The sequence below is a fragment of the Lepisosteus oculatus genome, chromosome 3 (genome assembly GCF_040954835.1).
Source record: "Lepisosteus oculatus isolate fLepOcu1 chromosome 3, fLepOcu1.hap2, whole genome shotgun sequence".
Lineage (NCBI taxonomy): Eukaryota > Metazoa > Chordata > Actinopteri > Semionotiformes > Lepisosteidae > Lepisosteus > Lepisosteus oculatus.
In genome coordinates, this window is record NC_090698.1 from 41,292,412 (window position 1) to 41,306,213 (window position 13,802).

At 38.1% G+C, this 13,802-nt stretch overlaps 1 protein-coding gene and 1 long non-coding RNA gene across 2 annotated transcripts in view; one reads left to right on the plus strand and one right to left on the minus strand.

Moving 5' to 3' along the window:
• slc14a2 (solute carrier family 14 member 2) overlaps nucleotides 1-1,103 on the minus strand; it is a 29,437-nt gene extending 28,334 nt beyond the window's left edge. The window contains exon 1 of the mRNA XM_006626778.3: nucleotides 898-1,103. Coding sequence (XP_006626841.3) covers nucleotides 898-1,041 — 144 coding nt within the window. The 5' untranslated portion in view covers nucleotides 1,042-1,103. The remainder of the gene's footprint in view (nucleotides 1-897) is intronic.
• Nucleotides 1,104-1,305: 202 nt separating this feature from the next.
• On the plus strand, nucleotides 1,306-5,101 carry LOC107079551 (uncharacterized). The gene is made up of 3 exons (XR_001480496.2): nucleotides 1,306-1,498; nucleotides 2,485-2,530; nucleotides 4,898-5,101. It is a non-coding gene; the product is annotated as an uncharacterized lncRNA (long non-coding RNA).
• Nucleotides 5,102-13,802: the final 8,701 nt, after the last annotated feature.

Consider the following 13,802-nt stretch of genomic DNA (forward strand, 5'->3'; position numbering starts at 1 on the left):
GAAGTTTCTATTTATATTCCTAGAAGTCTTACATCATTGATTCTCAATCAGGAGTGAAAATCTCTCACATTCCTTAAAAGAAACAACATTCTACTTTTTTCTCGATTTTCATACTGTGATTTTTTCCTTTGATAAATATTTTGAAATACCTACTGTAGTTTCATAACAGTTACCGGGCATGTCAGAAACATAATAGTTACACCCTACAGTTGCTTTTTTGCTTGAACATATCACACATATAACTTAGAGCTAAGTGAACGTGAGAGTAGTAAATAGAGGTTAATTGCTGAAAAGTAAAAAGAAAGTGTAAATGCAGATTTTTCGGTTGTGCAGCCTAGTCAAATGTGAGGTGATGATAATGAAGAAAATTTGAGCAGTGAAATTGGGTAGATAAAAAAATGAGATAGAAATCTGAGAGACAAATTACATCTGTAAATGAACAGAGAATTGGAGATGTGTCTCACAGAACAGTTTTTGATCCCTGTGAAAAGATGAGTCTACAGTATGTCCTTAATTTAAATATATTACCATAACAATCTGCTAGTACCACAGCATCAGTACTGGATGGTACTGAGCCACTAACGGCACAGCATGTCGATCAAAGGTAAGAACTTTTCACAGAACAAAATACAAAAAAGGACTTTTGAACAAAAATTTGAAGTCATTAGGCTGGAAAGAAAGAAAAAGGTACATAGAAAGTGAGCAGCAGGTGATGCAGAAACACAGAGATGAAGAAAGGTGGAATTAGGATAATTAGAAACAAAGAAAAGAGAAACAAAACAGCGGATACAGTGTGTTAAATCAAATGCTGCTGGTTACCAGTACCTGAACAGCAAAATTGGGTAAAACCCTGTAAAATTAGTAAGACTGAATTCATAAACAAAAGAGATACTGTACCTTCACAACCTGTACTGTATATTTGCCTGACATGGAATAACATGACACTATTACATTACAGGTTGAAAATCCCTTATCTGAAGTTCCAAAATCCGAAAACCTCCAAAATCCGAGTTTTTTTAATGCTGACATGACACGCAACATATGGAAAATTCCACAAAGTGCGGGATGGTACCGCCACGTACAGCTGTTGAGCGCCGCTTTCACCTCCACGTAAAAGTCTATGTATGAGTGTAACATGACTAGCGTAATTGTTGTGTCACAAATATAATGCTGACGTTTTCAGTTTTCATTACATTTTCCTGTAATCAAATTCCATGTTTTGTTTTTATACAAAAATCTTTATGCACTGTAACCTTTTAATCAAAACAAGACTTCGTAGGTGGATACGTATAATTTACCGAACTTTCTAGCTCACAGTGATGTAATCGATGACGTACGCTCTCCCTCACGTTTCTCGGACCTCATGTAGTTGTAATGTCTGGGGCTGCATTTATCTTCAAGTTTGTAAGCAGTGATAATCATGTTTTGTTTTGTTTTGTTTTTTTGTACAGTAAGTACAAAACGTTATTTTTACGTGAGATCTGAATTTCACCTCCATGTGAGTGTTACTTGACTCGCGTCATTACTTGTACATTACGTTAAAATAAAATGCTGACTTTTTTCAGTTTTCATTTTATTTACCTGTAATCATATTCAATGCTTTGTTTTTATACCTTACATAAAACTTAATACCTGTATAGTAAAAAATAAAATACAAATGGCGTACGTCTACTGTAACCTTTTAACATGACATCATAGGTGGAGACTGATATCTTACCTTTCTGATGGTATTATGTTTAGAAAATTATTAAAAAATCCGAAATCCGCAACACTTTCGGCCCCAGGAATTTCGGATAAGGGATTCTCAACCTGTATAAACATCTGTCTGAGAATTTCTTTCTCATAGCATATTTGCCTCATAATTTTAGCAGTTCATGATGACATACACTGTACGTCTTAGATTTAAATTACATCTTATTGACTTTCTGCAAGACATAGGTATAATATACAGAGGCTGTATATTGTAATTGTTTTTTCTAAACACGTTACTAATACTAGTTAGGTATTGTGAGCAAACTGAACTGTTAAATTGTTTGTCTGCCTCTGGGATTTTTTCTCCAGGGTCAGGGATGTTTTTCAATGGCCAGAAACAAGTCTTATGAAAACAAAACAGTCTCTGGCTACACTCATGCAGTTTGTGGTTGCTCCATTGACCACTTGGCACAACTACCACTTGGCTCTCCAACAGTGTCACTTGTGATGATCTCCCTCCAGTTATTGTTTATGCCTTATTTTGTACTGGACAAAAAGGAAAAGGAAGCACAGAAAAGAAGGACAGGATAAGCGATCTCATAACAGAGCTGTGGCAAATCAAGTCATTTTAATAATCATTTGTACTTTATTTTATTTGGCTTTGAGTCTGTCACATCCATGTAACAGTAACATGACATACTTCAACGACACAATTCCACAGTAAAGCCCCTGTCAATTCAGCTGAATTGATAGCGTATCCATCCATTGTCTAATTGTTTGTTTCAATTAAAGGATCACAGAGGAGCTGGAGCCCATCCTGGCAAGCAATGAGTGAAAGGTACAGTAGGGTACACCCTGGACAGGAGGCCAGTCCATTGCAGGGTGCACACATAAACACATGTACTGTACACTCACACCACACCCAATTTTCCTAGAATACACTTGACCTAACTGTTTTTGAGCTGTAGGAGAAAACCGGAGCACCTGGAGGAAACCCACACAAACAAGGAGAGAACAAACAAATAGGTCCAGAATTGAATTGTCACCCCTTTATAGCTTATGTGCATCATATTTTAATAGATTTATAATGGTTACAATCTTACTAGAGAGCTGTGTAACACAGATCATAGAACAAGCTAAATAAGGACAAATTGCATTAATGTTTCAAATCCACCCTCTTCTTCAGAGAAAATTTTAAAAACTAGCTACTGTATTTCCAATTGCTCACAGCACCACATCTATTCCACACACAGCAATCATTTCATGTGTCTAAATTTCGGACATTTCATATTTGTAACAATATTTTAAAGTTTTACTTTTATTCACTAACTGAACTTATAGATAACTGAAATTCAACGGACCAGGGGAAAGTATTGAGATGTTTCAAAAACTGGTCCTGCTGGTGTGCAAAGAGTCCTTTGATCCATGGAGAGCTTGATGAGCAGGTTACCTTAAAATGTGCTCTACAGACAAACGCTCTCTCCTGTTGTTACATATGTTATACTTTATGCCTGCTTTGAAAATGCTAGCTCATAGAGGAATGTTACCACAGAGTATAGGAATAACATTGTCAAAGATTGATGGATATTCATGTACCACAGTCAGACAAAATACCTCTCCAAACTTCAGCTTCATTTTGTGATCCATCCATACAGTAGCTCTGCATATTTCTCTCTTACTTTTAATACCTGCTCTTGTGAAGGAAAAACCAAATCAAAATCAAATCAAAGTTTATTTATCAAACGCACAACAATGCAACGTGCAGCAGTAGTTGCTGGCAATTAAATGTCTTTTCTGTGAGCTCACAAAAATCACAAGAATCACAGAAATCACAAAAACTGAGAAAATGAGGTTACATAATAATAGATGTAATAGAAATGGAATAAAACTCAATATGAGTAGAGCTGCTATGTGTCCATGGTGTATGCAATATATACAAGTAGTGTGGTTATTCTGAATACAGTGAAAACTGTGTGTCCATGTAGCCATTACAGGTGGTTTGCTAAAGGAGCTGCAGGTCGGCTATTTAGCAGTCTTATTGCCTGGAGGTAGAAGCTGTTCTGTAGTAGAAAGTGAACTAAACAGATCACATCCAGCCACAGTCCTCCACATTTGTAGCGGGGAAGTACTGTAGCACGCAGACTTCTCTGCAGCATTTTAATGTGATTTTTAATTAGCATTATTTCATGATTTAAACTAAAGCTGTGCAGCTTGACAGATACAGCATGTCTGTCACTGACAATGCTAATGGAAACATCTCAAGTGATTGTCACATCCTCCACTCGTTGAAATCAGGCTAAACAGACTCAGCAGCCACCTAAATACACCAGGCACCACCACACGCGTTAACTAATCATCTCCTGCTATTCTCCATGAACTCATCACCACCTCACCGCTTACTTAAACCTACACCTTACTTAATCCTGTGCTTGGTATTGGTTTCTCCTCAAAGAGTTCCTACCTTGCCTTTGTTTTCTCAACTCCTGCGGGTAGATCTTTCGGATTTTAGACTTTGGATATCACTTTGACCTCGACTTTCTCTTATGCTGCGGATCATTTTCTTAGAAATATAACAGAAATGGAAGAGAATTTTCTGCCACAATTCCCACCACAGCTGGGATACTGGGCCTCTATTTCTGCACAAAAAAACAGTGAACAAATGGGATTTTAAAGACCATAATTTTATTCACCATCCTCACAGCTTGCTCTACTGCTGGTGGATGTGTTCTTCTCTAATACACTGGTGGAAGTGCTCCGACTACAAGAGTTTTCAGGTAAAGAGTGGTAGATTTGAAAGTCAGGATTTTACTCTTTCACCTTACTGACAAATCCCTTGATTTTTGTGCTGTATCGGTGTAACTTTGTCTTTGTCTGTGCTTTCAATTCTGTTGAAATTATTGCCATTTGTATTCAGAATACGACACATTCCGTTGAATTAGTAAAACTGAGAGGTATATAGGAAAGCACAGTACTGTATATACAGTGTGTAGGTTCTTGTACATGCTTGTACTTGGCTTGTCTACATGTCATGTCTAGGGTGATGCTAGATTTTACAGACTACTGTGGTAGAGAACCATCACTAAACCCTTCTATGCTTTATAGGTATCCATACCCTACCGAGTACTCTTTTATTCATTTCGTCTTTGCTTTTTCCTCCAGCCCACTCTTGCTCAATAGGCTTGCTAATCCTCATTCTTCATTCCAGTTCCTGATGGCTGAAAGCATGAAGACAGAAAGACTCTTCAAAATGCTCTGTTGCCCAACTGCAAAGAATTTCAGAGCAGTGCAAATAGAAAATATAGGTAACCATTTCTTCTTTTTTATTGCCCTTCTGAAACTCATTCAACTTTGGTAACCATTACCCAGAATGCCAGTAAAAACAGGTTAATAGGTGACTTAGGACAGTGATTCCCAACCGGGGGTACTCGTACCCCAGGGGGTACAGCATGTGAGCAGTTACCAGGGGGTATGTGGGAAGATTGTGAATTAAATTTAATTTACAAAATAGAAAGTACTACTTGACATTTTAAAACTATGTCAAATACTGTTTCACTTTTGATCAACATTGTGATTGGGAACAAAATAAAAGTAAAAATAGATAAAATCAGTGAGTTGTTGTCTAGCATAGCCTATTTATCACAATAATCATCCCTGCGTCATTGCACGTCATGCGCCTTATCTAGTTTCCCACCTGCCTGTGTCAGTTGTAACACCACTTCTTATGATTGAGAGAAGCATGAAAGCTAGCGAGCAAACATTGAGAGCTAATGGATAAGTGGTTGGAAAAATCAGGCTGCTGCCACTCCAAGTGGCAGTACCAATATGAATTCAAACTTAAATGAACTTACCGAAAAAAATAAAAAGGTGACAAAGCCCAAACATCGCCTGTTCCAAGATCAGTATGTTTTGTATGGCTTTACATGTACGGTGGCGGACCCACCGCTGCCACTGTGTTTTTTCTGCGGTGATGTACTAATGAACAGCTCCATGAAGCCAGCCCATCTACAGCGACACCCGGGCACCAAACACCCCTCCTACATTGGTAAGATATACATTTTTCCAACAAAAATTGTCAAGCAAGTCAAGTCAAAGCAAACTGAAGAAAGCCACAGTCGTGTCAGCCAAAGCACTGGAGGCTTCTTTTGCTGTGTCTCTACTTGCGACTACTGTACAGCAAGTCAAAGCCCCCCTAAGCTGTAATTTTGGCGGAAACGATGGTTGATAAGAAAGCAGCTGATGCAATCAAAACAGTTCCATTATCAAATAATACAGTTGGATCGATGTCATGTCCCTTAATATTGCTGGCCAAGTGGTGGATAAACTGAAACAAGCAGGTCAGTTTGCGTTGCAGTTGGAAGAATCAACAGATATTAGAGGGGAGGCACAGACGATTGCCTTTGTGCGTTACAAAGAAGAGTGTGTCATACTGTAAATGAGTAGATTTTGGTTTGCAAGAAGCTTAGAGGGAAGACAACCGGTGAGGATCTGTATTGGAAATCAAATTGTGCAATCATGTACCTGTATGTACTGACGGGGCAGCAGCGATGACAGGGATAGTGTAAGGGGCTGCGCCGGCTTGTCAAGAAGACAAACCCCAAGACTGAGTGGACACACTGCATTATTTACCAGGAAGCATTGGCCAGTAAGGCAATGAGCCCCGAGTTAAGTGCTGTTTTGAACGATGCAGTTAAATTGATAAACTTCCTCCAGTCCAGGCCTGTGAATCACAGATTGTTTCAAAGGCTTTGTCAAGACACTGGATCAGACTGTGAGCAGCTGCTGCTTCATACTGATGTCCGGTGGTTATCCCGTGGCAAAACCCTAGTGAGACTGTTTGAACTTCGCACCAAGGTATGTGCTTTTCTGAAGGAGCACCTCCAACCCCTTGCTACACTGTTTGAGGGGCCAGAGTGGGTTGTGCATCTGGCATATATTGCTGATGTGTTCACCAGACTGAAAGAACTCAACTTATCACTACAAGGCAAAGACATACTGTACACATCCTGAACAATATGTATGACAAGGTGAATGGATTCATAAGGAAGGTCAAATTGTGGGAGAGGAAATGTGAGGATGGATTTGTAAGCTGTTTCCCACTGCTTGATGCCCATCTTACCACCACTGATACAGACAGAGCTTCTGTAGTGAAAATTGGGAAAGCACATGTGTCCAAACTCAATAGTGAGTTGAGCTCGTACTTCAGTGACATTGAAACCAGGTCTGCTAAACTGGACTGGGTCAGGAACCCTTTCAGTGTGACTGAAAGCAGCAGCCTTCCTGCCAGACTGCAGGAACATCTGATGGATGTGTCCTCAGACTGTGGGTTGAAGATGAAACATGCAGACAAGACCCTGACACAGTTCTGGTGTGATGTGGAAAAGGAATAACCTGAGTTGAGGAAATATGCACTTAATGAACTTTTACCCTTTAGATCTACCTATTCGTGTGAAGTGGCTTACTCAGCTATGTCCCAAATCAAAACCAAGCAGGGGAACAGACTCAATGTGGAGAGCAGCCATAGCCACACTGCCCCTAGAAATGTCAAAACTTTTGAAAGACAAACAAGCTCAGATGTGTCATTAAAGGGAGATGAATCTGCTTGGTGAGTCTGACCCTGTTTCCTTACCCACAGTATCAATGATTGGTCTTTTCTGTTGAAAGTGAATCATTCTAATAATATCCAGTTTAATATTACTAATAATGTTTAATAATATTATTAATATTATTAATAGACTGCTCCAGCTACGGTGTTCAAGGGAAGGTTTCCGCAGGTCTTTCCTCCCGGAGGCTGTCAGGGTGTATAACACTCCCCTAGGCTAGGAATTGTTAGCCCTTCATTTGCTCCTCAATGGACGGCATGTTTACTCCATTGTACTTTTTGGACAATCAGTCTGTATAAACCTATGCACATATTTTATTGTTTTTACAGTGACTACGATCAGCACATTTTGCACACACCTATGTATTTATTTATTTTTATTTATTTTGTTGTCTTTTGTTTTATAACTATTCTGATGTCTGTTTTGCTTGTCTTGGGCTGGACTGTTGTAACACATTAATTTCCCAAAGGGATTAATAAAGTATTATCCATCTATCTAATAATATCCAGTTTAATATCAGTTTAAATGAACAAATTTAGGATCATACTGGTTCAGTGTGGATGAGGGGGAATTTGAGCCATATTGAAAGGGCTGTGGGGAAATACTGCTCACAAAATTAGTTTAAATTATTCAGTCCTTTCTTTGCATGGATTTTTTAGTCTCAAATGATAAAATTGCTCATGAAACCAATTAGGCATTATTTTATTTTGTAGGAAAAAAATCTATACATTCTATTAGAGGCCAGAGCCTCAGATTCAGGAGCTCAAGGAAACTTTTTAAAAAGTCCAGAAAGGTCAGAGTTTCAGGCAGTTGTAATCTTTACATCAATGATCGGGGTACAGTAGCTGCATTCCTCACACAGTAATTGTTTTAGTGCTTTGGATTCTTTGAAATCTCAGAAGTAAACACAATAGATTAAAGATAGCACACTACTTTCAAATATTACCTTATTAGTTGTGCTTAAGATAAACTGTGATTAAAGCAAGTCAAGCAAGCACAAATACATAGGAGGAGGAAAACATTAACAGCAGCATTTTCAGTGTGCAAAAGAAAAACAATCCAAGTAAAGACAGTGTAGTCAGAAACAACATTGTTTAATTTTTTTATGGCTCTTTGCAAAGTAATCTAGGCTATCCCACAAACCACAGATCTTCATAAAGAAGTGAGTATCAGAACCACTTCTCTTAACTGTCATCTTCATACAGTATTCTTCTAAAACATATTTAAATATTTAATTATCCGTATTATGTGTTTTTTTTATTTGATACAACACAAATTTACTTTCATAAAGAAAAAAATATCATTATTAGTTTTCCCACATTCCTTGAATTTCATTTAAAAAAACTTGGGTAGACGCACCTCAACGCATCATCTGAGATTCATAAGAGAAAATCCAATGTAAATTCCCACTTTCTGTTATTTGTGTTCACTGTATATGATGGATATTACTATACATAAAAGTTGTGATTATGGAATTTTTGGATATAAGAGATTTTAAACAATATTAAGGTACAGTAAGTAATCATCTTTGTATCTTTATTAATCATTATTTGATCATGTGCCTTTTTGTGATTTAATACTGTGCTTAAAAAAACTAAAGTATGCCAAGGTGCATGACAACAGAACAGAAAGGCAATAACAGCAGCTTTTTATGTAGCTTTAACACTTTTCTCTCTAAAATTCTAGAACGTGCTGTCACGCTTCAGTTACATAACCACCTCATGACAAACAACCTTTTCGAACCCCTCCAATCTGGCTTCCTTCAACTTCACAGCACAGAAACTGCCCTGGTCAAAGTCTCCAATGATCTCCTAATAGCTTCTGATTCTGGCTCTCTTTCCATACTCATCCTTCTTGGTCTCAGTGGTGCCTTTGACACTGTTGACCATAACATCTTACTTTCTTGTCTCGAGACTATGTTTGAACATATGTTTCAACATATTTGTATTCTCTCGAATTGACTACTGCAATGCTCTACTCGCTGGGGTATCTAAATCTACTCTGAACAAACTGCAGTATGTCCAAAATTCAGCAGTTAGAATCCTAGTGCAATTTTTCACATTACTCCTATCCTGAAGTCCTTGCACTGGCTTCCGGTCAAATTCCGTGTAGACTTTAAAATCCTCATGCTCACTTATAAGCCTCTACATGGCTTGGCACCTCAATACCTGTCTGAACTATTATCGCCTTACTCACCACCTCGCAACCTCCGCTCTTCAAATTCTGCCCTCTTTACTGTCCTCCAAGCCCATCTACATTGTATGGGTGACGGGGCCTTCTCCTGTTATGCTCCCAAGCTCTGGAACTCTTTGCCCAAGGATATCAGAGAGTCACCTTCTCTAAACTCCTTCAAATCCAGACTCAAAACCTTCTTCTTCAGAAAAGCCTTTACTTAACTGGTTCCATTCTTCACCCCTCTGCTCTTCTTAGTGTCACCTCCCACTGTCTCCTCTATTGTTATTGTTGTATTGTTGTAATTGTAATTGTGTCTTATCTTGTGGATTCTTCTTATTTATTGTTGTATTCTCCTTATTTATTGTTATCGTCATCCTGTAAAGCGCTTGAGAAGCCAACTTTAAAGGCGCTACATAAAATAAAGTTTATTATTATTATTATTATTATAACAAATAAAAATGTTCGGTGCCATCGTCTCTGTCACGATCGCAAACCCCTCCCTTTCCTTGTTTGTTGTTCATCTCCCGCACCTGCTCCCTGTTCCAGCCCCTTTTCAGTTCCCCCGTAAAAGCCAGACGCTGACGTCAATCCCGGCTCTGCATTGGTTTTGCATCATGCGAGCCGGGACCTGGATGTACCTGGGTCCATTATGCTTTTAGTTTCTTGTTCTTGTTCTTTTTAAATCGTCTGTCTCGGATGGATCACCTGGCTTTGGATTTTTGTGCCGTTTTTGGATTTCCTGTTCGTCTCATCCCTGGATTGTTTGACTCGTCCACACCTCCCCTGACTACCAGCACTCCATGGACACGCCCCCCTGTCTTCATACCCGTATCCTGCTTGACTTTTTCGTGTCGTCTGCATAGGGTCCGGAAAGAACTTTTCATTACAGTCTCTGCTTTAAAGGTACCCCCGTCCTGGAAGAACTTGACCTCTGAACGTTTGCCCAGCATACTTTATGGTCCAATTTATTGCCTTTTCTTTTTCCGTATGTGGAAGAACGTGTTCTTACCAATCAGATCACAAACATTCAACCCCGCTGTCAAAGAATTGACACTACAGGCTATTGCTATGAAGCTGAAAGTCAAGCAGCAATTCAAGATGCAGGAAAATGGTATGATATGAGATGCAGCAAACTAATCAGGTTGTTAATTTTAGTTTAAAAAAAAAATGAAAGACATTTTATATAGACAGAATTTCTAAGAGGTCCAGATACTGTCAGGGAACCTATAGGTGGAAGAGGAGGATCCTTATGCGTGACCGGAATCCCACAGAACGCAGAGTAGCAAAGGGACGATCCGAAAGACAAAATCCAAAGGCTGGGTCGATAAGGGGGACAGAGGGTCCGGTAACGAGAGATATCCAAAAACAATCCAAAAGTCAAAATCCATGAGGCAAGGTCGAAAAGGGAGGCTAAGGGTCCAGCCATGAAAGTTATCACAAACAATCCACAAGTCGAAATCCAGAAGACGAGGTCAAGAGGTGGAAGCAGAAGATTCATAACGGGAGATCAGTTGAAAGGCTTGGAAACACGCACAGGAGAATACGTGAAAAGGCTTCTCAATAGTGAGCGTGGGAAGGTGTGCGAAGGGGGTTTAAATACTGAAAGGAAAGGGGTGCGATAGGATGATTGGTTAGTGAGTGAGAATTTGAGGAATCTGATACATGTGAGAATATGATGGGTTCAATCAGGGATGAGATTGTGAAGCAGAGGTTCTGGGAATGCGAGGGAGAGTGTGGAATGTGACGGGGACAGAATGGCGTTTCCGAGGTAGAGTGTGGGGCGTGACAGTTGTTGCCTGGCTGTTCTGTTATACTGTACATCTTGCCATATTCTGTTTCTCAAGAACAGCATTAAATCACAAAAAAGGCTGCTTGTGAGTCAGGAAGAAGAACCAAAACATGGCAGAAAAGTAATAAAAACTCTTTCTACTAGAAAAGTGCACGTAGAAGCAAACAGCTTGAGTAGCTGCATGCTGATCAACTGTGAGAGCTGCCCAAATCAGAGACAAATTATCATGCTATATCAAGTTAACAACAACAACAAGTGAATCTTTTCCTACTGAATGTAAAATCATAGGGCGTGTCTCTCAAATTAATTTCTTGGAGAGCCTTTTATCTTCTGTTTTTCTTAGAACCCGAGAGGACAATTAAACAATTAATTTAATTATTTTCTTAGCTCTATACAGTATGGCTGTAAAAGGTTTTTTTACTGTTGATAATTAAATTATTTAACTTCAATAAGTGTACAGTTATACATAAAACAACTGGAGTGTGGTTAGAAGTGTTATAAATATGCAGAAAAATTAATAATTAGACTAATTACATAATTGGGTGCTCAAAACTTAAGAACTAAACCAGGAACACTAGGTCCAGTCACCCCTGCCAAAGGGGATCCTACATTTTGCACAATGTGGTTTTGTAACCTGTATTTCAGTTCTGCAGCCACAGAGGGCTGCTATAGCCTTCTCATTAAGACACTAATTGAGCAATCATTAACAATCATCCCATTGCATTTACTTTAATGATCTCAGTTATTAATGGTCTTCTTATGAATAACATGCATTATCACACTGATTAATAGAGTGATACAGTACTAACGTTTATGTAATCATGCATCCTTAATTGTTTCGATGTGCATGCGTTAGTAATAAATTTGGTAAAATAATGAAATGTGGCAGAACGTTTTTCCAGGAACACATATATAAATTGACAAGAAAAGAATTTTAAAATGATTTTGTAGAGATGTATTCTTTCCAGCTAATCTTCTTTCCAGGATATATACATACTTTATAGGATATATGTATATCCTGAACTATATATATTAAGAAGGGAAATAGCTGTTTGTGGCTACTAGCCTTGTCCTTATATGCTGTATGTAAGATATAATTTTCAGCATAAAATAAGGGGCATAATTAATCCATAACCACTGCTTGCTCTTAAAACACCAGAAACCTGAAAGATATTTTCACTGGTCAAAATAAGTTATGTCATCCACTGAGCCCTAACAAAGGCAAAACAGTTATCTGTGACTGCCATCATGTCACGTACAAACCGGAATCTACGGAATCCTATCAGTGCCACAACACAATAATTAGTTCATAAAGAATATTGCCTCTTTTATTAATATCTTGCAATATACAGCATATGCAATAGTATTGCTACATGCAAAGTCGCATTGTCATTACCAACAGAAGAATATCATCATACACTTCTTTGTGCATATGAATTAGTCTAAAGGAGCACAAGTAATGTCTTTTGTATATACAAAGTAGAACACCCTGTGATTGAGCATTCCTGGGTTAAACATGTCTTTTTCACCATTGCTGTGAAAAGCAGAAATAACACAACTTTACAGATGTATATTCTTGTGAAACTGCAGAAATGTATCGTAGATAGGTTTTTGCCAAAACATCGAACAGAATACATTTATCATGACTTAATAGTAAGACTTATATTTACTGTTGGTTTACTGTTACTGATGATCGATCATGGAATATTTAAGCCCACAAAAGCTTTTACTCTATGCTTATATGAAAATTCATTTGAATTTGGATTTGCACAGCAAAATGCAGGAAATGTGTCATGTGAAGAGACAAGAAACAATTCCAGGATAGCACACAGATAGTAGATGCATTTGTGAAGACTGTCCTATTGCTGGTAATGTGTTAGCAGCACTATCTTGCTTAAATGCAATATATTCAATGCAAAAAATCATTTGTTCTCCATGGCGCTAATAGGCTGCTTAGGAATTAGAAGTCAGTTATTTTTTTATTGGACACAGATGTAGGCAGATAATGAATCAGGCTCCTATAAAACAAACTACTGAAATCAGAAAACAGTTATTCACAAAGAGCATCAAGAAAGATAAATTCCAGGGCATTATATTTCACTAATTCATTGAAGCAATGCCAGCTGGCCAACTCAGTTTTCTTCAATAGATTCAAATTGTTCTGTGAAAACCTGGTAATGTAAAAAACATTCCTTTAACATCCATGGAATAGGTAATAGATGATAAGTTAAATTGGGGAATAATTCTTCATCTTTAATCCAAAGGTTATGCAGAGACATCACACTGGTATTTTCTTTTGCATGTACAAACCCCTGGAATCACATCTAATGGGAAGACTTCTAGATCCATACTGCTCATTTTATATGGGCCTTCAGAAATTGAATTGGTTGTTAAAATGTGTTTTCTTTTTGCATTGATCCAGATTGTTCTCAGTTTTTCAGAAACTGAACTCATTTTGTTTATTGTGACATCTGTACTGTGCACCTCTTGTGCCAGTGCTCTCTATATATATTTAAAATTTTGCAGCTTTATTATATTTTGAATAC